At 36.7% G+C, this 27,589-nt stretch overlaps 2 protein-coding genes across 5 annotated transcripts in view; both read left to right on the top strand.

Annotated features, from left to right (window-relative positions):
• RABGAP1 (RAB GTPase activating protein 1) overlaps positions 1-27,589 on the top strand; it is a 135,835-nt gene that overhangs the window by 70,367 nt on the left and 37,879 nt on the right. For all 4 annotated transcript variants that reach the window (XR_001359584.1, XM_014528891.1, XM_014528890.1 and 1 more), the window contains one exon: positions 22,769-22,882. Coding sequence is in view for 3 of the 4 variants with exons in the window: in XM_014528891.1 (XP_014384377.1) it covers positions 22,769-22,882 (114 nt within the window). In the remaining variant the exon portion in view is untranslated. The remainder of the gene's footprint in view (positions 1-22,768; positions 22,883-27,589) is intronic.
• Positions 1,309-5,935, top strand: GPR21 (G protein-coupled receptor 21). The gene is made up of 2 exons (XM_005880898.2): positions 1,309-3,761; positions 4,190-5,935. Exon 2 carries the CDS (start codon positions 4,582-4,584, stop codon positions 5,629-5,631), a length of 1,050 nt encoding a protein of 349 aa, XP_005880960.1. The 5' UTR covers positions 1,309-3,761; positions 4,190-4,581; the 3' UTR covers positions 5,632-5,935.

Raw genomic sequence — 27,589 nt, 5'->3', positions numbered from 1 at the left:
TATTATAGATGTTTGTGGGGTTCCCCCCCATTTTTTGGCTTATTATGAAGAAAGTTGCTTATGAACATTTTTGAATATAGGAGATGCTATGGTTTGAATATTTGTGTCTTTCAAAATTCATATGTTGAAACCTAACCTCCAAGGTAATGGTATTAGGAGGTGGGGCCTTTGGGATATGATTAGGTCATGAGGGCAGATCCCCCATGACAGGGATTAATGCCTTTATAAAAGAGGCTCTAGAAAGATCCCTTGCCACCTTCCACCATGTGAGGACACAGCAAGAAGTTGGCAGCCTGCAAGCCAGAAGAGGGCCTTCACAGGAACCCAACTGTGCTGATGCCTCGATCTTGGACTTCCAGCTTCCAGAACTGTGAGGAATAAATTCCTGCTGTTTATAAGTCACCCAGTCTGGTATTTTGTTGTAGCAGCTCAAACAGACCAAGACAGCAGGATTTGTACATACTATTTTCATATGTAGTTTATATATATTACTAATTTTTGGAAGTTATTTATTCTGGACTTGGGTTCTTTGCCAGATGCATGCTGTATATTTTGAAATTTCACATATAAAATTACCTTGGAGAGGTTTTTTGACTTAGCTCCTTCAAAGACTAAATTTAAAGGAGGAGAAAAGAGTGACTTGATTTATAGAGTAAAGGCCAAAAAAAATCTTGCAGCCAGGTTTTTTTGTTACCTTTCCCAAAGCGACATGTTATATATTATTTTGGCTGTTTTTTTTAAAAAACAAAACACAAGACAAACCCATTAAATAATACATAGAAATTGGGAAATTTATAAAATAAAGAAAACCATAAAGGAGAAAATAAAAAATCACTTGTAATCCAACTATCAATGAAAAGTAGAGTTGAATTTTAATGAATTTGCTTCCAGTCATGTATATGCAGAAATATTTATTCTCTTTCATAAAAATCAAGTACATCATGAGATTGCATTATTTTTTAAAAGGAAATAAATGTATATATAGGTCTTTGCGAGGACATAGATTTATTGCCCCCTTTCATAAATATTTTGTTTTTTTCTCAAAATAAAACATTTAACTCGACTGATTTGATAAAGTGTGGCTATCAGGGTTGTTTTTTTGTTTGTTTGTTTGTTTTTATATGAATATTTTGATTACAGTTCCAAAGACTGGTTTTACTAAAATAAAAAAAAATTAGAAGACCTATTATTGTACTAATGGTGGTAGTATAACAGCTTGTAGTTTATTGCACTTTTATTACATTTTTAATTCTTTCAAGTCATCAGCCAATGTAATATATTTTTATCAGCATAACCATCTAGTTTTAAACATGAGCAACCTGGAATGTAGAGACAGTAAGTTACATGGCCAAATTCACAAGGAGTTGGAAAAGAGTGGACTCCTGACTTTGGCAAATGCCTTTTCTATTTATTGAACTAAAGCTTCCTTATTTTCATTTAATATTTCTTAAGCACTCAAAAATGGGAGTTCAAAAATACAGTCTATGACGAATGGTTTGGCTGGAACTCAAGTTGTTTGGGGGGATGTAGAATAGTGGTATCAGATTGGAAAGGCAATTGGGAGCCATTGACTCTTCTTGAACAGTGGAGTACCGTAATAAAGTATATGGTACTGGATATTCAATCAGGCAGAAATAAATATACTCGAAAAATGAGTAAGATTAGAAGTCTAGATGATATTTAATAATGGCCTAAAGTAAAGTAGTAAAAACTGAAGAGGAAGTGAATTTGAGAGCTGTTGTAGAAATAGATTTCCAGGAAATGGTGCCTAAGAACAGTGTATTGAGAGAGAGTGATCAAAATGATTTCTAAGTTTCATTCTTGAGTGCCTAAAACATTGGGAAAAACAAGACAGGCTTATTTGGTGGGGGAACTAATTTTGGGTGCTCTGGTTGAAATCTCAGCAGGACATCTAGGTCTTGTAGTTGTGTGACAGCTGGCAAATTGTAGATGGAAAAGGGAGCTTGGGGATGAATTTATGGCTGGTGACAGGCAGAGAAATCATTTGTGTAGAGGGAATAATTGATGCCATATCACACTCAGGTACCTTCACTGGCCTCAGAAAGTATCATAGTAACTGTGTGTGCCTTAGACTGAGCAGTCACAGTAAGAGAGGGCACTTTAGATTCAGGAGCCTAGCCTCAAGCAATGCAACATGATTGGTAGGAAAGCACAGGTTATTTTAATAGCATGAGAAAAAAGTTAGTAAAGTTGTATACTCCCTATGTGATAAATATTGGGAAGTCTCCTTTATTTTACAACAATCCCATGAAATAGGTAGTATGATCCTCATTTTACAGATGATAAAACTGAGTCTGAGAGAGGCTAAGTAATATTAGAGCTAGGATTTGAACTAAGTGAGTGTTCAGTCCACTGGTCCTTTTACTATGCCACACTTTTGCCATGTTTTCCAATAAGACTTGTCCAAAATGGCTATCAGGCTTCTTCTCAATAAGTTTTTTAGTTTCTTGCCTTTGTATAAGTGTAGTGCTTCAGATCTTGAAATGTAATTAATTGAGTTCTGGTTATGGCTCCCCATTTGCCTGCAATGAGAAAGCATGTGTGTGAAACAAATAAAAAATGCAAATTGGATCACATAACATATATCTCCACTCAGGTATGCATACCTTCTGGAATGCTTTCAAGTACCAACTTTTGTTTATTTTCTTTTACTCTGCTGGGTCTGTGGAACTTTATTGAGAAGGATGAATTGAAAATCCAGAGACACTTGGAGGAAAAGATACTAAAAATACACATTTTCTAATTAGCTGAAATTTGTCATCATTCATAACATTACCAGAAGAGCCACAATAAAATCTCACTTTGCATTGTTTTAAGTAGGCACAAACAATATTGTGTATTCTGAGATACAAAGACTAATTTATACCATGAAACTTCCTCTAATTTTCAAGCCTGGTAGAAACAGTACCTTTACTTTTCCATCTTTTGTTATATGTTTGTGTACTGTGTCTCAGCAAACTAGAAGCAAGATGAGGAATCTTGAAACTAAGGTAGTGTAAAATACAGGAATAATAAAATTCCTCTTTTGTGTGTACACGAGGGTAAAATTCTCTTGATTTTTAAGTTTGCTTGTTATTTTGGTCATCTTTCTTAATATTGGTCAATATCCAGTGAATCATGAGAGAAAATTAATGCTGAATATTTAGCCTTTTATCTAGAACTTCTTGTGTTGCTGAATTGATTCCTCAGTTGCCTTGCACTCTTAACACACTTTCATTCTTTAACATTGCTCTTCGTTCCTTGGGAAAATGCTACAAGGAAATAGGAATTTTCTCTCAGCGTTACCCCTCTGGCAGTGTGTTTCAATTTAAATCCCCGGGCTGGCTCTCTGTTCGGGTTACTACCCCTTCTCCTTACTAGGAGTTTGAGTTATGTTCCTCTACCAAAAGGGGGGATTCCAGATAGACGAGGAAACAGCTTTGAAACACTGCACTGCAGGCGTGTTCAGTTATTCCCCCACTGTGCAGTCTGGAAATCGGGGAGTGCCTCTCTGGTGATGAATCCGAATGAGCTGCTGAAGATGCCAGAGTGTGTGCCTGCACAGGCATTTTCTTTCCCCTCCCCCACTGCTTCCCTTTCCCAAGCCCCCTCTCTCCCCAGTTCCCCTCCTACTCCTTTATCCCCTCCCTCCGCGTCTCAGTTCTGCAGTAAACCAGGCTGAGGCACATTCCTGCTTTGCAAGGCTTTCTGTTAAGGATGTTTTGTGGCTTTTGTTTGGATTGCAGCATGCAGAATTACAGGTAACACTCTGAAATTGAGCTAGGCAGATAAATTCTGTTGAAATGTTTTCAAAGAGGCAAGATATTACACGGGAATCAAGAAAATAAGTTATTTTATTCATGGTAATTATGGTAAAATGTTTTTAGAAATCCAATAAGCAGACTTCCTTTTCTCCCCTAAAAGGCTCCAATGAAGGGAAAATGGGGGTAGATTGTTCTGATTGCAATTGACTCGTTTTATTTTTTGTTTTGTTTATCATGAAAGCTTGCTGTTGCTGCACCTCCTCTGTACAGTAAGGACCAGTTAGTTATGTGGGGTGCTACTGAGGGTAGTACTGGGTGGGGTGGAATGGAGTGGGAGGGATGATAGCCTGAGCTAGCCAGATTCTTTGATTTTTTTTTTTATTGGGATGCATAATGTAAAATGCTCTCTCCTTTTCTTCTATCAGCTGTTCAGAGGAGACTCATTACAACTCCTGCTGAAGCTCCTAATTTTCTTCCCTTCTCTTCTGCCCCTACTCCCTACCCTCATTGGCCTGAAGACATTGTACCCAGAATTTGCTTTACTCCCCTGGCACTATGTGTATGGTAAACCTGATACTATGGCCGCGTCTGGGACTGGCCAGACGACGGCTGCTGGCTCTCCCTATTCCAAGGATTTAAAGGGGGATTGTACTGCAGGCAATGCATCAGAGCAGCACCATCGTGAGCCTGGGGACTGAGGCTCCTTGGGCATTATTACAAACACACAGAGCTGACCGCAATGACAGCAGCTGCTCCTTTGAACTGTTGGCAGCGGCCAAGCGGCAGCATGAAGTGAGAGATTACTCCTGAGCTCAAGATGAACTCCACCTTGGATGGTAATCAGAGCAACCACCCTTTTTGTCTCTTGGCATTTGGCTATTTGGAAACTGTCGATTTTTGCCTTTTGGAAGTGTTGATTATTGTGTTTCTAACTGTATTGATTATTTCTGGCAACATCATTGTGATTTTTGTATTTCACTGTGCTCCTTTGTTGAACCACCACACTACAAGTTATTTTATCCAGACTATGGCATATGCTGACCTGTTGGTTGGAGTGAGCTGCCTGGTTCCTTCTTTATCACTCCTCCACTACCCGCTTCCAGTAGAGGAGTCCTTGACTTGCCAGGTGTTTGGTTTTATAGTATCAGTTCTGAAGAGTGTCTCCATGACCTCTCTGGCCTGTATCAGCATCGATAGATATATTGCCATCACTAAACCTTTAACCTATAACACCCTGGTTACACCCTGGAGACTACGCCTGTGTATTTTCCTGATTTGGTTATATTCCATCCTGGTCTTTCTGCCTTCCTTTTTCCACTGGGGCAAACCTGGATATCATGGAGATGTGTTTCAGTGGTGTGCAGAGTCCTGGCGCACCGACCCCTACTTCACCCTGTTCATCGTGATGATGTTATATGCCCCAGCAGCCCTCATTGTGTGCTTCACTTATTTCAACATTTTCCGCATCTGCCAACAGCACACAAAGGAAATCAGCGAAAGGCAAGCTCGCTTCAGCAGCCAGAGTGGGGAGACTGGGGAGATGCAGGCCTGTCCGGACAAGCGCTATGCCATGGTTCTGTTCCGGATTACTAGTGTGTTTTACATCCTCTGGTTGCCATACATCGTCTACTTCTTGTTGGAGAGCTCCACTGGCCACAGCAACCGCTTCGCATCCTTCTTGACCACCTGGCTTGCCATTAGTAACAGTTTCTGCAACTGTGTCATTTATAGTCTCTCCAACAGTGTCTTCCAAAGGGGACTAAAGCGCCTCTCCGGGGCCATGTGTACTTCTTGTGCAAGTCAGGTCATAGCTAAGGACCCTTACACAGTTAGGAGCAAAGGCCCTCTTAATGGATGCCATGTCTAAAGAGGTTCAGATATTGGGTCATTGTATGTGTGTGTGGGGAGGGGGGAAAGGGGGGTCCCTTTTTTTCTCTTTGTATCCCTTGTTCACTAGAAAGTCTGGGACAAAATAATTTGACTCTGAGCAATAGGAAACAAATAATCCATCCAAAAAAACCTAAGTTTGCAGAAATGATTTTTCTTTAAAAGTGCTTTTAAATCAGAAGAATCAGGACCATGAAGATAAATTGCTCTTGGTTCCAATTTTTGTAATGCCATGGAAATGACTGAAATTCTCAGATTTAAAATGAATAAAGTCATATCTCACACCTCTCCGGCTGGCATGACTAAACATGGGTGTGAAAAGCGTCACCATTTTAAAATACCATCATTTTCTTGTGGCTCTTCTGGGTTCATTCCAGTTGTTTGGGCTTCATATGCAATTGATTTCTTTTAACAGCAAATATTAGAATACGGTGATGAATTAACAGGGTTTTAAAATTTTGTTTATGTATGCCTACGTATAACACTGCAAGTTTCAGCACTGTCATTTAGATATCCAAATGTTTTATATCTTATTCTCTTGAGAGAATTCTCAATACAGTGAATAATGTGGACACCTAACTACTAATTTTAGAATTTTGCAATGAAAGTGATGCAAAAGTGCTGTCAAATACTAGACAATTTATGAAGAACTGAGCTACTTTTTGTGTCATGTTTAAGAGAGATCTAAAGAAATGTGTGCATTGAAAGTGATTACAGTATTTTTGCACATGCCTTTGTGTATATGTGTATTGAGAATATTTGAATTGAGTTAGATTTCACTTTTACAGTAAAATGTACATTTAACTAGTTCATTTTTAAAATAGAAGAGGATTAATTGAGATGTTCTCTTTGTGGTTAAATGGAATCAACTACTAAAGTAGCAACTAATTCTTTTTTAAAGCATTCTTTTAGTTAGTGTTAAGGAGTCCACATTTGCATAAGAGGAGAAATTCTGATTTGTCTATGTCTCTTTTACTGCTGTAATCCTTTGGATACAGTTACTTTCTTAATAGTCTTTTTTCTTCTTTTTAAGCCAAAGTACTAGCCAAATCTGTAGGATTTTATTATTGTATAGAATTATTAATTGAGAATGCTATGTATTTGTATGTAGTAGTGATGTTTTGTTCTTAGATGATTATCTTTATAGCAAGAGGTTTATTTTCTGAAAGGAGAGAAGGGTTTCCCAGCAGCTCCAGGAATGAGTATTCCTTGACTTATCTGCTGATTTTAATGTTTTGGAAGCCTTCAGGGAACTTATGTGATCTTTGACTTTGGCTAGAAGTTGTAATCTGAATGCTATAGTGATGTTTAGTGAGATGGAAGATGGAAGAAACCCAAGATACATAAGTGAAAGTAGATTTTTGAATCTAAAAAAGGACATAGATATTTATAATATAGGCAGATAATGCTTTGGTTTTCCATCATAATATGAGGAAAGTTCCTACCCCTTTTAAAATAAAGGGCAGCTTTATGATTTTAGGTTTTAGATATTGATTTAATTTTAACTTAAATGTGTTCTATTTAAATTATTTTAGTGATTAAATAATATATAAAATTTAAACTTAAGATTCTGAGTACTTCCCTAAAACTTGCTTGCTCTTTATATTGTATATTGGAAAATTTGATTCTAAGTTGTTTCAAAATTTAGAATTCATATTGAAATTGCAGGTTAAGTTAGCAAAGTCTTTAAATTGCCAGGTCAAGTGGAAAACCTTTTCTTTTGAATTCCAAAAAAGCAGTTGTGCACATTCTTCTTTAAGTAGCACAGTTCTAAAAAATTTTTTTCATGTATGCTGGAGAATTTAATCTGTTCAAATTTGCAGAGTTAGCTTGAGAATTTTTCGTTAAGCAAATATGGGAATTTTAAAGACTCTGAGTAGATTTTACTTTTTGGTGGGCTGAGAGTCCTTTTAATCTTTCCCTTCAATAGGGTTCCATCTTGTGAGAATGGAAAAAAAATAAAATTTCTGCTTAACTTTCTGGAAATGGCTAATCAAGTTGGTTTTTAGTGACTGGAAAGAACTCTTTTAATAAGAGTCTTTGTTAATAGATTTTTACATTTTTGTTCTAATACCAAATTTAGATGTCATAGAGGTATTGTTTTTTTCACATTAGAAACTTTATCAGTGTCTTAGTCTAAAACTGAAGTAGAAACTAAGTAGATTGAGTAATTTAAAGAAAAATAAAGCTCCTAATCCCCTTGCCAATGATACTTAATGTCAGATGTTTTTTTGGTTTATCTTGTCTTCATTGGACTGTCTGTATGAATTCTATAGTTTCTTCCAGGTATCAGTTCTATTCTCACATTTATTGTCTGTGTGGCTGTTTTATTTTTATTTTCGTGTGTGTACGTGTGTATGTTGGTGAAAGGGGGATATGCTTGGATTCAGTCTTCTGTGGCAGGGGGCAGTTTCTATGGGATACATTTGGAGAGTTTGTATTTAAGTAATCTTGTTTTTCTGCCATATTTAATGCAACATTCGATGATGTTTGGGTTAAATACCAATCTGACTAGTTCAGAATGAGAAAAAAGTATATTTTTAGACTCCAGTTACCTTGGGCTTTGGCAATACAGCACGTTTAACTTTATATGGTATATGACTGATATATGAGGCAGCATGAGCTTTTGGTGATTGTGTCAAAATTATTTCATAACACATTTTAAAATAAGATCATACTAATTGTTGTATTTGTAAATTAGTTGTGTGGTTTTTATATAATGATTTATTTCAGTGAAGGTGTATTTTTTACCCCTTAGAGCAGAAAAGCAATTACAAAAAGACAAATGCTCCACTTTAATAAAAGAACTACCTTACACCAGAATAGATATTTAAATTTTTCATGGACCTGTTGAATCACCCTAAATTCCATTTTGGAAAGGGTTTTCTTTAGGCTTTATCACGGGATAAATTCCATTTTGAGCCTGTAATTTTACAATGGCTTTTCCTTTTTACTTGAATAGTGTTCTCTGTTGTAAGGATTGGAAAAACTTGAATTTTTGTGCTATAAATGCATTGTCCACCTCTCTGAACTTGAAAATAAAGCAACAAGGTTGCAGGCTCTCAGATAACAAGAGTGGTTTCTGAGAGTTTTTGAAGTTTTTTAGGTTTGATTTTAAAATCTGCACAGTGGTTTTGTAGGAAATGTTTTAATTTCACTGACTATGTGTTTTTGTATCATTAAAGATTTGTTAAATAAATTATTGGCAAACCAAAACTTACTGTTATATGAGCAGATTTGGGGGAGTTTAAGGATGGAGAATTGTGGCATGATGAGAGTTGTTAAAAGTCTTCATTAATTAGTCTATGTATTGATTTTTCCATGTTAGGTTTAAGAAATACTAAATATTATATATTAAATATACATATTAGTATATTTTGCAGACTCTGGGAATAGTCTATACAATTTTTCTATGGCTGTAAATAAGTAATTTGGCTTGTCTTCAAAATTTGGGAGACAATGGTATCACAATATGCTTAAACTGAACTTTGAACTGATAATCAGAAAATCTGGGTTACTGTTACTAGTTCGTTTTTTAGTCCTTTACTTTTAATATTAGCAGTCAGCCAGAGATCACGGGTCTTTTGAGAAAATCTTTTCACATAAAACACAGAGCCCAGAACAAAAGAAATCAGAGGAAAGAAAACAATGCAAGTCACCGGCGAAAACTTCAAAAAATTATCAAGTATAACATTTCTAGAGATTTTGGATCCATTAAAAGAGAGTAGGATGCAATAAAAAAAAACCCCAAAACACACAAAAACAAACAAAAACCCCCCCAAAATACAAAGATAATGAGAAAGAGCTCTTGAGATTTAAAGTGTAATCAGACTACTAAAAAATTAGACAAGTTGGAAGATAAAATTGAAGTAGGCCAGATAGTGAAACAAAAGACAATAAAGTAGACAGAAAGCAAGACAAATTAGAAGTTCAATCAAGGAAGCTCAATATCTACCTAGCATGATTTTAGAAACAGAATAAAGAAGGAAATTCTCAAAGAAGTATTAGAAGAAAAATTTCCAGAACTGAAGGATATGAGTTTTCATAATGAAAATGACCAGCTTAATATAATAAAAAGACTTTGATGGCAAATCATTATAAAATTTAAGAACACTAGGAATAGAGAAAAATCCTAAAAGCTTCTTGGTCTGGAGTAGGGGTGGGAGGGTGGAATCATAATTTAGTTAGAGGGATCTGAATAGCCTTAGACTTTCCACCTTAAAAAAGCAAAAAGATAATGAGTAATAACTTCAAAATTTTGCACAGTGATTTTTAACTTAGAATTTTATGCCCAGTCAAACTTTTCATTCAAGTGTGAAGAGTAAAGTAAATCCATTTTGAGATATACAGGGTCTGAAAATGTTTACCTGTCTTATATACTTTCTCAGAAAGTTACTGAAGGATATATTTCCCCAGAATGAGAGATGAAATCAAGAAAGAGGAAGATACAGAACCCAGGATACAAGGACTCCAACATAGGAGAGAGGTGAAGAAATTCCCACGGTTATAGGGAAGGAAAGCCCTAGGTAGTCACATGTGCTGCAGACCTAGAAAGCAACTAATCCAAATGGGAACAGGCAGAAGGAAGGGGGCATTAGGAGTTATATCTTTAGGAAGTAATAATTGGGAGGAATTTACAATCCTGTCAGGTTTGTAGGGGAAGAATTGGGCTGTCAGACCTTTTTGATACATAGAATACGGAAGGAAAGAAAAAAAATAGGTTATAAGACCTTTTTGATTCCTAATTTACTATGTCACTATGCCTCATAGGTATATGTTTGGATCTTTTTAGATTTTTAAACTTGTTTTTTTTTAACAATAGAAGACAGGTATACAAAGTACTGTGTAGTATTTGTAGATAAGGCAATATGTGTTAGATTGATTTCCTTAGAAAGCAGTATATGAGATGGCTAAGCTTTGGGTGAGTAGGACTCTATAGTCTTATCTGCCCCTACTGCTTGAATGAGATTGGCATAAATTATCCAGTTGGACAGAACTAAAGAAACCCAAAGGATCAATAGACAAAAGATTCTAATAAAGTGACTTGTAATTATCAAACAGTACCAGTATGTAACATGAGAAAGCCCTTTGCAAAGTAAAAAGCACATCTTTATGTTAAGTTAACATGACTGTAGTCACTTAAAGACTTATTTATTAGTTTGTTACCAAAAGATTGTATTGGTTTGAACAAAATACAGAAATAAAGTCTTTTCAAAGTAAAACTTTAAATTCTGTTTATTAGCTTTCAACAAATACTTGTTGAATTGAATTAGTAAGACAATATTTGGGGGAGAAAGCAAAAGTTACAGCATTGAACAGCATGATTTATTTCTGAAATTTATTCCGGAAAGACTTGGGAAATCCCCACTGCCAAAGCCATTTATTTATAGCTAAACAACAACAACAAAAGCATTTGTGGGTCTCTGTCTTCATCGACTCTTGGGGAGTAGAATCTGACTCAAAGACTTTTTCATTTTTAAAAGTTTTTCTCCTTCATGACATGATAGATGTAAGGATTGAAACCATTTCTACTTAGATTATGGTAACACCATGTATTGTTAACATCATCATACTGATTATGTGTATTATACCCTACATAGCACTGGAAATAAAGTTAAAGCAAAATTTGATCCTACTTCTGGCTATTTATTAGGTAATCTCAAAATTTCTGAACTTCAGAAGGATATTCATCTTTAAGTGCAGATGGCACCATCATAACAGGAGTTGATTCAAGATTAGATGCGTGTTACATTAATAGTAAAACTCTTATTAGCACAGTGCTTGGCCCTCAGTGAACATTCCGTCCATGTTAACTATGCTGCTCTCTTCCTAGTGAATAGGGCAGTCTGGATGAACCAGAGGTTTCAAGTTGAGGTTATAATGGAGAGTATGGTCAAAAGCTAAATTGGGCCTACCTGGTCTGGAATAAATGCTAAGGGATTTGATTCTAATTAAGAATTGGAGATGGATTAAAGGGTTTTGAGTACATGAATGACATAAATATAGAATCCCAAAGTAACAGACCTGGAAGATCCCTTAAAGGTCATAATCTAGGCTCCCCTTTCACAGATGGGGAAAGAGAAACCCAGAATAGTGACAGAGTTCATTAGTCACAGAACTGGGACTAGAACCCAGCTCTTATACCTCCCTTAGACTCAGTCATGGCACCAAAATAAGTCCAAAGGACTCTTCAACATTGTCAAGTGCTTAGAAAATGGGAGTTTCCAGCAGGATTGGAAAAAAAGAAAATTGTTTAGATTTGGGTGTGTATTTCGGTACCTTGAGTCAAATAAATTAAGTTTTGCAAAATCTTAGTTAGAAAATTCTCTTGATCACTAGCAACCACCTCAGAAATGTTGCTAGGGGAAGTAAATATGAATGGGTGGTTCTGGAATGGCTTCATTGGTATTTGTAGTATTTGTACTGCTGGTGAGATTATAGGGTGAAGTTTTTGCTTAAATAAAAGATAACTGCTTGTAACTTTTAAAGTTGCTCTTTGTCTAGAATTTTAAGTAGAAAAACATAAAAATAATTGAATACCAGGAGGACTTTTACTAAGGGATTATAAGAGAATTTGGTTGGTATTACACTTAGTTGCTGATAATTTTTTAAGTTTTTAGATTAATAGAAACATCTAAGTAATTATAGTTTGATAATTAATGATGAAATAATAGCTTTTAAATATTCGTTTCTTGATCATTGTCTAAGATTAGTTCTTTAGTAGAAAAATTAAATCTCAAACATGATATTGGGGTTCAAGGAAACATAACTTTTGCCTGAAAGCTATATAAAAATATGTAATGGAAATAAAGGTTGAAACCCAGAACATATACCTGTAGTCTGTGAATACGTATATGAACCCAGACCTCTTATAGAATATTAAATTCAGTTCAATAATACACTGCTAAAGATGTTTGTGACCAATATTCAAACACAGGTTCTCATTTTAATGTTTTGTTAACTGTTACATGAGCAAGGAACTCTATAAAGTTGTGTGGGTTTGTTTTTTTTAATATTTTTGTATTGATTTCAGAGAGGAAGGGAGAGGGAAAGAGAGATAGAAACATCAATGATGAGAGAGAATCATTGATTGACTGCCTCCTGCACACCCCGCACTGGGGGTCAATCCCACAACTCAAGCATGTGCCCTGACCAGGAATTGAACCGTGACGTCCTGGTTCATACGTCAATGCTCAACCACTGAGCCACACCGGCCGGGCCTCTATAGTTTTAAAGTCGTATTTTAATATCTCTAGCCATTTATAGCTGCTATATATTTTTTTACTTAGCAAGTACACTTTTATCTGACTTATTTTCAGAAAAAAAAAGAAATTTAAAAATAAAACTGAGTATCTTTAGCATTCTAAAACATTTTCTTAAAAATCATAATTTGATTTGGTTATATAAAAATATTGCTTAAGGAATGTGGGTCTTGATTGTGTGTGTGGTATATAATGAGTGAGTGATTTTGAGAGGATTTCATTTTTAGCACATTAATGCTTTACAAAATTTTTGAGCAAATCAATCTGTATTAAGCTGTACTGAGAGGGCATTTGATATACAGTTTTGCTCAATAATATAAAAATACAATTTAAATAAGTATTTGAAAGTCATCACAGTTATAAGAAACATTTGTTTAGGATATGACTTTGTATGTAATAATTTTGTGGCTTCTAATTTAGCTGACTCATAAGTCACCTCCCCTGCCACTTTTTAACTCAAAATGACACTTTCTGTATCACTTCTGTCAGGCAATAGCTTTTGAGTATTTCCTGCTCCTTGGCCTCTCCTTGGTGGATTATTGTGTAGGCGATTCAACAATAGCAAAGCAGGAAAAAGGTTGATAGTGCAGTTAGCACTGTCCCAAATCAGTATCTATAGATGATTTGGGACAGTTTTGCCAAACATTGAATAATTTCCTGTGGGAAACTTGAGCCCTAAAAGGAAATGAACATAGCTAAAAGGCTGCATATCACATGGGACTTAGATTTATTTTTAGAATGGCACTATCATGCCATATTTGGATTGAAACAATGTGATAGCAGTACATTATTTTATTAAAGAGCTATTTTTTTCCTGAAGAAGTCATCTAATTTTTTATTACATTTGTATGATATAGATTTAATATAAGTTATAACTACTCAGCTGATATAGTGCTTAACTATGTATTAAAGTTAGAGGCATTAATTTGGCAAACTTTTCTGGAGCCTGTTTTCTGGGTCAGTTGTCTATAATAAAGACTCTTTGGCAGTTCATTGATTACATAGTTGTCATGCTTGGGATACATTGTTTTCTCTATTGGAAGAAAAGGAGAGTAAATAGGATTATTACCAGTGGGGGTTGGTATAGTTATTTGATTGTCTTGAAATGGAAGAGCTCTTTACTAAATGAGGCAGTGATAATAGAGAAACTCAAAAGGATTTTTTTTCTCTGAGAAATGATTTTTTTGAAAAAGATAATCAACAAAAGTACTTTATACTGAGCTCTACGGTGTTTTGTTTAGCCCAGCTCATAGGTTAAAAAGCCACTTATTGAACCATTTACATTTTGTATCAATTTTTCTGTTGCCTGACTTATCTTCTTTATAATTGCATTTGGATAAGATAAATTATGATGTTGGTAAAATACAATGGATTTCTGAATTGCATGCTATCTAGAATTGCAGATACCCGACGGGGCACTAAGTCCCAAACATGGGAAAATCTGCCAAACACATTTTGTTCCTTGGCTTCCCTCCTAAGGTTGAAAATATGCCAACATCATAAATGTCAAGTATGATGGGATAGAGCCACCACTGATGTACAGGACCTCATGATACCTGCTTTCCATGCAGTATCTCATTAACTCTGTAAGGAAGGAACCATAGCTTAGATTTTACAGAGAAGGATATTAAGGCTCAGACTAGTTAAGAGACTTGTCCAAGGCCACACAATTAAAGGGGGTGGGGGGCTGTATTCAGAAACAGAATTTCCTGATCCCAGAGTTAGAGTTCTGTTCATTATATTGTGTGCTCTCGGTAGAGCACCCAAATACTGCCTTCTCCTTTCTTTGTCAGAAGTCCAACTCCAGTCGTCACATAGTTGTGGCCAGATTCTGAGATGCCTTCAGTTACTTCCATGTTTGTGGAAGTCTAGTTCCAGTTTGCTCTCTGTGTAATGTGTTGGAAATGGAAGTTTTAAAGTATTAATTATTGAATACCAACACAATGTTTTATTTGCTTTTATATAAGTTAAAGATCAATTTCTTGTCTCTTTTTGGTTCAGCTTTTTAAATCTTTTATTAAGTGTTATTCAATGACATTTTTACTGGAATTATTTTTGCCTCTAAGAGCAAATCCCCAAGATAAATACAAAGGATAGATACAAAGATAGATACAAAGCAATATCTAACCAAACCAGTCCCCACTAAAATAAAATCCCTGTTGTTGCACTGGTGGCGAAGAGCAGCACTGCAGGCTGAAAGAATGCTGATTTGAGGAGCAGTGGTGCTGGTCACACAGGGACAAGTATCAGTATGTGTGCATAGGTACATGTGTTTTATATTCTTAAAATCTGAGTTTAAGATAAAGATGACTTGCCCAGCCCATCAATCAGATATATTTATTTATAGAATTCTTGTTGATTAAACTATGAAATGGACTTGAAGGGCTTTTTATATAAATACACTGTACCTCGTATTTTTAAGGTATGGAGGTACTTTATTAGAATACCTATAATTCAATAAAATAGGAACATTTAAATAAGGAAGAGATTTGGAAAATAGATGTAGAACAGGAAGATAATACACAGACAGACAAGCCATGAAATCCTGTATTGCTTAAAGTTGGACTGTGAACTTGGTCCTGAGCTTTCTGTAGGCCAAAAGAAAAATGGACATTTAATTCCATGGATGGGGCTGGGGGGCGGGGGGAGTAGCCATATTTCTGTAGGAGTGACAGAATTTCTGATAGGGACACTGAGTAATGTGGTAGGTGTCGTCACCTGTCTCACTATGTAATACAAGGTTTCAATAGTATTTGTGTGTTTTTTTGTTTTATTTTTAAAACAGATTCTCAGAACATGCCAATAGCACAATTTTGTGAAGGTGGTTCTTTGAGAGACCAAGATATTGTGGTCTACATGTCATTAGGACCTTAGTGATTTCTGCTTTTTCATAAACAGTGAACAGCCTTCATCCAATGAAGCACTTTTATACAAGTAAAAAGAAAAGGCACATTTTCCAAGTCTGTGTCATGTCGATTTTCGTTTTAAGAGTCTAGAAAACCAAAACATTTTTTTATGTATTGAGAATTATAAGTGCCACTGACTACTGAGAAGAGAATTCCTTCACTTTCACAATATATTTTTTTGGGTTAAGAATGTGGACTAGAAAAAAAGCAAAAACATTTGGGTTCTAATACCAGCTCCTCACTCTCTAGCCAAGTGATTTAACTTCTTTCTTCAGTTGTGAAATGGGAGAAATAACAGAACCCACCTCAGAGGGTTGTTATAATAGATATATCAATGTGATTCATCTGTATATAAGGTGCTTAATTAGAATAGTGACTACAGATCTGTCTTAGCTCTTGTTATCGTTGCTTAATTATTTCTGTCAAAGTGAATTTGTCAAAATTATTTCTGACAAGTTGTAGCTGACTTTTTAAGAGCAAAATGTAACCAAAAGATTATTTTATTTCTGTGAAGCATATTGTAAAGATAGGGTACTGTTTAATGGAGTTGAGTGGGGGTTTTGGTGTTTCTGTTTTATTGTTTTCTTAAGTATTACATGATGGTTTTTAACAAAGCATGTATAACATTCTGGACTAGCCTTAAGATCTAATTTTTTCTTTAGGCATTAAGCTACTATGGAAATAATAATCTTAACTATGCTGGTTATTTCTCATGGCAACCTTCCATTACATTTTCTTTGTTTGGGTACTTTCTTTTTCTTCCTGCCATTCTTAGCTTTCTATTTTTTAACTTGAGTTTACAAAGGGTGTGTATTCAAAGGGTTTCCTCTTGTTCCCATTACCCTGTTAATCCTGAGAAGTTACCCAGTGGGCCAATTCTCACAGTAAGGTATAAAAATAGTCATCCAGAAAAATTACAGAATGTGGTACCACTGTTGGAACTAATGGACGACTTTCAAAACAAACACAGGGAGAAGAAAACGGCACAAACATCATTTCCTTAGATTTTTCTCTGCGCAAATTATTTTAGAAGAGCCTTAAAAATTTAAAAAGTAACAAAGCCTCACCATTGCTTTATCATATACACTAAAAGAGCATAAGAATTGGGGCCAAGAAAGAAATCTCTAGAAATCACTCACAATAACAGAGCTTACTTTTGATTTCTGTTGAACTTACTCCCAGTGTTCATTTCACCGATTTTCTTCCACAAATTTAGTTCAGCATTTTATTGATTGCCTAATAAGTACAAATAAGGGGCTTACCCTCACTAAGCCTGATTCTCCATTTTGTATAATAAGGAGGTGATACCTGTCGCTCTTTCTTTTAATACAGCTTTTAAAAAAATTATTGATTTTAGGGAGAGCGAGAGGCATCGATTTGTTGCTCCACTTATTTATGCACTCATTGGTTGCTTCTTGTATGTGCCCTTACCGGAGATCAAACCCACAACCTTGGTGTATCAGGACGATGCTCTAATTAACTGAGCTACCTGGCCAGGGCTTTTTCTCTTTTAATAAACTTAATTTTTTTTTTAAAGAACCGTTTTATATTTACAGAAATATTGTGAAAATAGTACAGTGTTTCCATATACCTTGCACTGCTTCCCCTATTACTAACATCTTACATTGATATGGTACATTTGTTGCAATTAATGATTGTATTGATGCATTTTTTTGTTGTTAATTCTCCCCTGAGGATATTTTTTTCCATTGTTTTTTTTGTTTTTTTTTGTTGTTTTTTTTTTTTCAGAGAGAGTGGAAGGGAGGGATGGGAGAGAGAAGGGAGAGAGATATACAGACAGACAGATATTGATGTGAGAGCGAAACATTGATTGGTTGCCTCCTGCGTGTGCCTTGACAGCCCTTGACAAGGAATCAAACCCAAGACCCTTCTGTGCACAGGCTGCCACTCTAGCCACTGAGCTACCAGCCAGTGCGATACATTATTATTAACTAAAGTCGGTACTTTATTTAAATTTCCTTAGTTGTTACCTAATGACCTTTTTCTGTTTCAGATTTCATCCAGGATACTGCATTATATTTAGTCCTCATGTCTCCTTTTGACTGTAACATCTGTTAGACTTTCCTTGTTTTTGATGACTTTGACAGTTTTTAAGAATACTGGCCAGGTATTTTATAGAATGCCCTTCAACTAGAATTTGCCTAATTTTTCTCATGAGGTTTATAAGTTTTGAAGAAGAGTGCACAAATAAAAGTATCGTTTTCATTACCTCATATCAAGGGTCACGTCCTTCCAGCATGACTTATCACTGTTGATGGTGACCTTAATTCCTTGACTGAGGTCATGTTTGCCAGATTTCTCCATTGTTAGGTTGCTCTTTCCCCCCTTTCCACACTGTACTCTTCTTAAGGAGTTTACTATGCTAGGTATTTATTTTATACTTTAGATTATAATCCAGTGCTACGTCATTTATTTTATTGCTCAAGTTTCCCAGCTTTGGCCATTGGGAACTCTTCTAATTGGCTCTTGTGTCCCTCTGACATACTCCTGTTGTTGTGCATTTGTGTTCTTTGTGTTGGGGGACTTGGTATAAAAATAGTCATCCAGAGAGCATTTCCTTACTCGCTGGTACTTCTGTAAGTTCCAGTTCATCTTGTATATTTCCTACCCCAGTCCTAGAATCAACCATTTCTCTAAGAAGCCCTGTTTCCTTGTATTGGTAAATTAGAAACCAAGATTCTGAAACCCATTTCTACTGGGTGTTATTGTTTCTAAGCCCTCTTAACTGACAAAGCAAGAAAATATATGTACGATAGTGCCTTTCTTATCAGCCAGCATGTGGGTTCAGCATTGGAATTCTAAAGGGATGGAGTCAATAAAGTTTATATGCAGTTCTTTGCAACTTTAAATACAATTCTTAGTTATATGTAGACTAGAAGGAGGGCAAGACAAGTATATCAGTGACTGTTCCAAATCAGCAGGATATCTGCTGTAAGAGTCCTACCAACGTGATGTCTGAATTGATATAACTGTTCTAGAGGACAAATGGGCAGAATAACTCAAAATCCAAAACACGGGTCATGCCAGATCTTTGGGGGAATAGAGTGACTGTGGAAACCATTTTCTTTTCTTTAAGAATCACGGCTCTACAAAAGAAGTGGTATATATAGCCTGAATATTCCAGAGTTGGATATTTGGCCTAGTAAATTGTGGCATAGCCATGTGACAAGTTACTGTGTGTTAAAAATGGGAGAGTAGGATAATTGTCAAGTAACATGAAAAGATGCTCACATCTTTTGCAGTTAGTAAAAATAAATTTTCAAAGCAGCGTAAACTTATAAAAATTAACTGTAAAAAGTTAGGCATATACCTACCTAACATAAGTTAGTTATTTCTGAGTTGTGCAGTTACTTCTTTTTTCTTATTTTCCACTAGTATTATTATTACAGGGAAGCAAAATTTTTTTTTTATTAAAATAAGAAAGCAAAAAGGTTTTGTTATACTAAGAAAACAAAAAGTTAGATTTTTCTTTTTAAAAATACAATAAAGTATGTCATTAATTTGGGGTTATGTTTGGGGAACAGTGAGTAGTCCCATTTGGCAGGAGTATGGGAAGGCAAAATACAAAAGATTTGGGTTTTAGTGTGAGGTGTTCATTCTTACTATTTGTTTAGTGAATAAATTTTAGAAGTGCTGATATTCTAGAATACAGTTTTTTTAAAAAAATATATTTTATTGGTTTTTTACAGAGAAGAAGGGAGAGGGATAGAGAGTTAGAAACATCGATGAGAGAGAAACATCGATCAGCTGCCTCCTGCACACCCCCCACTGGGGATATGCCTGCAACCAAGGTACATGCCCTTGACCGGAATCGAACCCGGGACCCTTCAGTCCGCAGGCCGACGCTCCATCTACTGAGCCAAACCGGTTAGGGCTAGAATACAGTTTTTAATGAAATTCTCTTCAGCAACATATGTATTATTCCATACATGAATATACCATTATTTATTGCTTTCTCTATGGGGGACATTTGGGGCTTTTAATTTTTAGCTATTACAAATAAGGTTATGCTGAACATTTTTGTACATAGGTTGTTTCTATTGGATGTGTGTTTTTGCTTCTTCTGGGTAGGAGTGGAATTGCTGGGTGTCGGTAGATGTGTGTTTACTGCCCTGTAATTCACCAAATTGTATTATTTTACACCTCCCTCAGCAACAATTGAGAGTCCTGATAGTTTCATATCCTCACCAACACTTGGTATTGTCTGTTTACTTTAGCCAGTCTAATATGTTGCAGTGTGTGTGTTTATAATTTCTGAACTATATATACTGTTTATATTGCTCCTTGAAATGTAGGGGACAATAGATCACTATAATTACAGGGTTTTCTTTAAACCTTTTCAACACAGGCGATACAGAAATACATAGAGTACTTTGAGAATTGACTTTTGTAAATTGGAGCAGACATTTAAAAATTTTTTTATTACATGAAAACCATATATTCAAAGGAATATACATTTCAAGTTATTGCAGCTTATTGCAGAATTTCTTCAGGTAAAGCATGCATGAAATTAATCAGAAGTAGCATGTCAGTGTATTTAAAATCATTACAAAAAATCTTTCCAGTCATGTTGTCCGTAATAAATTATTTAAAGCAGGGATTGGCACAGTGTGGTCTGGGGGCCAATTTAGCATGCTTCTTGTTTTTGTAAATAAAGTTGTATTAGAATATAGAAATGTTTATTTATTTAAATATTATTGATAGCTACGATAGCTCTACAAATGGGAGAGTTGAGTAACTGCAACACAAAGCCAAAAATATATGCTATCTGACTTTTAATAGAAAAAGTTTGCAAGATGTTAATACTGAGTAATCATATGGCATTTTAGTTTTCTTCTGGAGATTAAAGCTGTTTTTCTTGAGATTAAATGAAGCAGCCAAAAAATAAAACCAGCTGATCCCAAAAATTATTTCTACCTTAACTTCAATAGTTTTCAGGGCATACCAACTGACAGTAGTTTTGCCATTCCCACTTCTTTTAAGTTTACGTCTCTGTATGATTGCCTTTAGGACATTTGTGAAAGCTTGTTTGTTAAGCCATTTTACCAACTACAGTCTGGTTGAGAAGCTGTATGTAGTTGACTTAAGCAGTTTGGCCATATGAATAGTGTTATCCAATATGCTTTGTGCCAGCAAATTCCCTGTATCAACTCTGTAACTGCCTAGAAATAAAAGACCTTTGTGTTGTTATATAAACCTTAATTATACAAGCACTTGGGTTTGGATTTTTTGCAAAACTCTTCGCTGTGTCCTCTTAGGAAGGAATCATCCATAATGTTACTGTGATTTGTTTTCAGATTCTTTTCAAATTTAATAATGTCATTATTCTAATAGGGCTTTACTAAACTTTTTAATTTAGATGAAGTCCAGTTTATCATTTTTGTTTTTTGATTCATGACTCACAGGGACCCTCTAGATAGCTCTGCAGCTCCCTCTCTGTTCGCCTTTTTATCTTCAGTATTTCTAAGACCTACACAGTCCAGCTATCTTGCCCTCCCCCAAATTCTGCTCTCTCTTATCTCAGCTCGAGACACTCCCCACCCAAACCTGTTTCTGTTCCCTCTCAATGTGCTGCAGCCTGGAAGCTGCCACCAGGTGATACTTCTGTAGTCTTGGGTCTCACCTTGAATTTTGTCCTTTTGTCAGGAATCACCACAGTTCTGAGTTGCCTTAACTGTTGTTGTCTATGCCAGTAAAGCTCCTTGGAAAGCAGTTTGGCAATGTCTTTGAAGGTTTTAATAGTTTACCGGTTAAGAAAGAGCATAGGCTTTAAATTAGTCAGATCCCACAATCGTAAAGAATTTATGACCCTGGGAACATAGCTAGCTGGAAGGCTAGGGAAATTACTGGACGAGAGAGGAATATCACTTTAATTTTTCATCTTGAAACAGGAGTTGTCAGGCTCTTGGATGGTGTCCTGAATATGATGTAGGCTCCTTAACACGTTAAGCGCCCAGCCTGTTTTGTCTTCTGGACGGAAAGTATAGTGTCAGTCAGCGGTGACTGACTGGGCGCTTAATGTGTTAAGGAGAATCAAGGCTATTGTCTTGACTATGAAGACAGTGCATTGTTAAAATTGAAGGCCATGCTTCTGTTCTCCAGTTCTTTAACATGTGAGCAAATAAAATTTAACAAGGGGAAGATATTAGAAATAGCTGGATGCTTGGTATATTTTATGAAGGATTGTTGACATTATTGACATTTGTTCAGTTTTAGTTGTGTCATGACAAACAAGGAAACAGTTTTTCTCCATTGGCAAAAGCAAGGGATATTTTCCCATAGCCTGTTTGAATCCCTTGGCATTTGGTGGACTGGCTTCATATTGCTTATACTGCTGTGTAAATTTTTATGCCACTTGCACCTAGGATAAACCCAATTCAGGGGCTTCTCTTATTTATTTATTTATTTATTTATTTATTTATTTAATAATTCTTTATTGTTAAAAGTATTACACATGTCATGAGCTTCTCTTTTCTATTGAGAACCTGACACATGATCTTCATGCCAAAGGATCAATTAAAGTAGCAATTCTTGTACCCAGTTTTTTTTAAACAGGAGCACTTTCCCTCCTTTTGAGATTAGCTATGGTATTTTCCAATGGGAAGTCTGTTTTGAATAGAACATTTTACCTGTTACAATAGAAAGGCACCAGCTCCACTTTCTTGCAGCAGGGATGGACTATACATGAGGTGTATAGAGTGAAACAGGTTGCTTTTCTTCAATCTTTCCCCCCCTTAATATTAGCTTTTGCTTTTGTTTGAGTAGTTGGTTCCTGAAGATGTAGTAACTCTGGGCATGCATATGTGTATATATGTTCCTGAAGCATCTTAAAGCATGTAAATGAGAAGACTTTGTTGTACTAGTATAAACCGAAACAAATAGGTACATGACAGACCGCTAAGCCTTCTCTTTCCTTATGTTTTCACAGGAGTCTCCTCAGGACAGTGCTATCACCCGGGATATTAACCGGACATTCCCAGCCCATGACTACTTTAAGGATACAGGAGGAGATGGACAAGATTCCTTATATAAAATATGCAAGGTATTTCATGTCACAGACACAAAAAAAGACTCAGTTTTGAATTGTCAATTTGGTTCTTTGATAGTATGCAAAAAATAACTACAAAGTGTAATGTGTATATGATGTTCAAGAATAAAAAAAGAAAGACTGTAAAATCAACGATAAGAACACAATTTTAGACCATGATGAATAGGAATTAATTAGAAATGAAATGATAGGGCTCCTTTTACCCTTTTAATCAGGACTTTCAGATGACAGTTGCCTGACTCCACATTTATACTTTAGAAAATTGATTTTATGAAATCAGTTGAGTTCTGTAACATTGCAGGCTCCTTTTCAGTATGCACAGTGTAAATGATGCACTTGGCACCTGGGATACGTCTGACAGTAGAACGTGCCAATGCCTATCCAGGTGGACCTTAAACACTGCAGCATAGTAAATGCTGGGAAATACTGATGAGCCTGTTAAAAGGTCTGTACCTGGGAGCTTCAAAGGAAATGGCACACTGTTCAATATCAGTAACTCATTTTCTAGTAGATTTTGGTAACTTCAGAGCCAAAAGGAGGATTTGGGACCAGAGTTCTTCGGCCTTCCTCTGTTCTTCTTATCTTCCCCATCCCCTCCCAAAGCTAATCAGGTACCTATTTAACATATACTACATATGAAATACAGTCAAAGAATGAGAAGTGTCCTTAAGGAACTTACATATTATGATTGAAAAGGTGAAACTAAAAACTAGTTTTAGGACAGGCCAGCAATAAAGGGTGATTCTCCAATGATAAACTAGGTGCTTTAAACTCTATGGGCAGTTAGAATTTAGAGAAATGTTTCTTGGGTTTAATTTTAATTTCCCCATAGGATGCACAAAGCTCTGGTTTCAGTTGTAATCCTCTTCTCTGATCATCCTTTTCTAGCCCTTCTCAGTTATGCTTCCTACTTAAGCAGTTAATCCAGCTTCCCATAAAGAAACCCTGTGGCTCAGTGGATAGAGCGTCTGCCTGCAGACCAAAGGGTCCCAGGTTCGATTCTGGTCAAGGGCACATGCCCAGGTTGCGGGCTTGATCCCCAGTGTGGGGTGTGCAGGAGGCAGCCAATCAATGATTCTCTCTCATCATTGATGTTTCTATCTCTGTCTTCCTCTCCCTTCTTCTCTGAAATCAATAAAAATATATTTAAAGAAAAGAAACCCTGTGTTCACTGCCTTTAACCCTGTTGCACTCTGCTTTCTACCTCATGATGATCTTTGCACAACTCTCTCTTCTCTTGACTTCTCACCCTCCTGGTTGTGCTCTCACTTCTCTCCCTCATTATTTCATCTCTGTCTGCCTGCTCCTGAAACAGAGGCCTACCTCCTGAGACATAGGTGCTCATTCATTGGTTGCTGCATTCTATACTGTCTCCCTGGTGAGCCCTTTCACTCCCAAAGCTTCAGCTGTCACCACTACACAGATGTTCCCAAATCTACATTAGCTCAAGGCCTAAATTTCCAGCTGCCAGTTGGTCTCCATGTAAGTCTATCAAGTAAATCAAAACAGATCTACTAAAAATAGAATTTTATTTATCCACGGGTGTCGCATCTGTTGAATCAACCAATGGCAAATCAAAAATATTCAAGAAAAAAAGAAATCCCAGAAAGTTCCAAAAACCAAAACTTGAATTTGCCATGCCCCAAGCGTTATGTTGAATCCAGGAGAATAAAGTGATGTGGAGGCATACCTGCTGTAGCCTATATGCAAATATGGATTGCATGCAAATACTGCATCATTTTATATAAGGGGCTTGAGCATCTGCAGATTGATATCCACGGGGTTCTTAGAACCAATCCCCTGTGGATACTGAGGGACAACTGTATTATGGCAAAAAAAAAAAATTTTTTTTAATTGACTTTTAGAGAGAGAAACATCAGTGTGAGAGTGCAACATCTATCAACTGCCTCCTGCACATTCCCTACGTGGGCATGTGCTCTGACTGGAATCAAACCAGCCATCTTTCGGTGCATGGGGTGATGCCCAGCCAACTGAACAACATTGGCCAGGGGAAAATGTTTATGAGAATTTTCAGACGTAAAAGCTGATAGTGTAACTGTCTATCTCTCTTCACCTAGATTTAATATTTATCAACGTGTTGCTACAATTGCTTCATTAACATTTTCTTTGAAGTTGTTTAAAGCAAATCTCAGCCATCATGATCCTAAACTCTTCACTGTACATCTCTAAAAAATAAGATCATTATCCATCTAGTAGCACCTGTCATTATCCATCAATATCACTTAATAGCCACTCCTTATTCAGATTTCCCTAAATGTCTATAGTTTGGTTAGAATCAGGATTCAGCAATATCCATATTTTAGTTGTTCTCTTTTAATTAAAAACAGTTTTCCTTTTACCCCAAATGCCATTGTCTTGCTGAAGATACAATCACTTCTCTTTTAGTTTTCAGTTCCTTCCTTTGGCCTAAGTTTGATATGATTGATGTATCTTGTTAGTCATACTTCCCTCTCTGTCCACGCTCTCGTACAGGACTCTATCATATGGTGCCAGCACTTTTACAGATGCCACCTGGCATTAGTCTCCATGCCTTTGGATTCTAGCCTATTTATTATCTTCTCTTTGTTGACTGAAGAATCACTTCAGTGGCCTCCACTGAAGCCTTTAATGCTTTCCATAACCCACAGAATGAAATAAAAAATTCTTAGTTTGGCCTGGCCAGCATGGCTGAGCATTGACCTGTGAACCAGGAGGTCACAGTTCGATTCCCAGTCAGGGCACATGCCCAGATTGCGGGCTCGATCCCCAGTGTGAGGCGTGCAAGAGGCAGCCAGTCAATGATTTTCTGTCATCATTGATGTTTCTATCTCTCTCCCTTCATCTCTGAAATCAAATTTTAAAAGAAGATCTTAGTTTATTTCCTGGACCTGGATTCCTTAACTTAGCAGTAAAGGCATTTTATAATATATCCTGGCTTATTCTCTAAATACTTTCTTTACGTTTCAACCATATTGAACTTCTTACTGTACTCTGGTTGATTCACTTGTCAAACTTCCCAAGTGAACTGTGCAGTTCTTAAGGAACAGGGATCATTGCTTATGTATGTTAACATGTGGAGCACTTGGCACAGTTCTTGGCATTAAATGTTGGATTGATGAAATGCCTTTTCTTCTTTTTTATAGCCTCCATGAACCTTATATTCCAGACTTTTTCCAAATGTATCATGTACTTTCATGTGTGTAGGCATTCCTTCAGGCTTTTTCATGAGCCTGAAAAATATGCTCCTCTCCATTCTCTATCTGTAGAAATTCAATACATTTTCAGCCTAGTGCATAATTGATTAAACCATGTGCTGAATATGTGACATGAGAGGACTGAGAATAACACATCAACTCTGTTATAAATACTATGATATTCTCATCTTATAAATAAAGAATATAAGTAATAGGTTTAAGATCTTGACCTGGATATTAGCTGCTTGGGATTTCAACCCAACTCTAGCTCTGAAGCCTGTGTTCTTTCTTGAACGATCAACTGTTGATTGATAACCTTCACAAACATTGAGCTGTGTTTGCACATATTACTATTAGTTTGTAACACAGTCTTAACAACGTAGGTATTAACACTTGTTAATTTTTACACAGTTGAACGGTGCCTCATTGTATTATAAAGGTCATTTCTAAGCCTTGTACACATCTTGTTTTTGGAAAAGTATGTGTTTCTCTTTCTGTGGCCCTCTCATCAGACAAGCTTTGATCAAATGGGAGATATGTTATTATATTGAATTTTACCTGAATTTATGAAAGCCTGATTATAATATGCATATTTAAAAGCTAGAGTTTCACCAAAGTCAAATGATAAAACTTATGTATATGTTGACTTAATTGTCATCTAATTAGCATTGGCATAACATTTTGCTAAGTGATCTGAACTCTAAACATACCCCATTCTAAATTGCCTTCTGGGACACAAAGGAACCTTGTGGACAATAAAAGCAGTTTCATTAGAAATAAATTTGTCATACAGGAAATAGCATCTTGAATCTATAGGAATTCCCCTTTCCACCACAACTTACATGAGGACTCTAAGTATCTACACTAATAAAAGAGAAACATGGTAATTAGCGTACGACCGCTACCCTTTTCATTGGCTAATCAGGGCGATATGCAAATTAACTGCCAACTAAGATGGCGGTTAACTGCCAACAAAGATGGTGGTTAATTTGCATATGTAGGCACAATGCAGGGAGGCGAAAGGGAAAGCAGTAAGAAGCCCCCTGCCACTGACAGTGATCGGAATACCAGGGGGGAGCTAAGAGCCGGGGGGCAGGGCAAAGGCCCCCACCATGATCTGAGAATCCGGCGCCTTTGCCTCACGGGGAGTAGGGGTGGAGCCAGCGATGGGAGCTGGGCACAGGTGAAGCTGGCAGTCCCGGGAGCTTCCCAGCCCCGCACCCAGCTTCTGCAATCCCTGACCACAGAAGCTGGGTGCCGGTCAGGGAAGCGTCCGCCAGCGTCCCCGGCCGCGGCTTCCCAGCCCCGCACCCAGCTTCTGGGATCCATGACCACAGAAGCTGGGTGCGGGTCAGGGAAGCGTCTGCCGCCGCCAGCGTCCCCAGCAGTGGCTTCCCAGCCTGGCACCCAGCTTCTGGGATCCCTGACCACAGAAGCTGGGTGCCGGTCAGGGAAGCGTCCGCCAGCGTCCCCGGCCGCGGCTTCCCAGCCCCGCACCCAGCTTCTG

Source organism: Myotis brandtii, unplaced genomic scaffold (assembly GCF_000412655.1).
Source record: "Myotis brandtii unplaced genomic scaffold, ASM41265v1 scaffold658, whole genome shotgun sequence".
NCBI lineage: Eukaryota > Metazoa > Chordata > Mammalia > Chiroptera > Vespertilionidae > Myotis > Myotis brandtii.
Note: the sequence above shows the minus strand (reverse complement) of the source record. Positions and strands in the feature narration are given on the sequence as shown.

Excerpts from the sequence above, each read along its gene's own strand:
- GPR21 (XM_005880898.2), top strand. The coding sequence starts at position 4,582 with ATGAACTCCACCTTGGATGGTAATCAGAGCAACCACCCTTTTTGTCTC.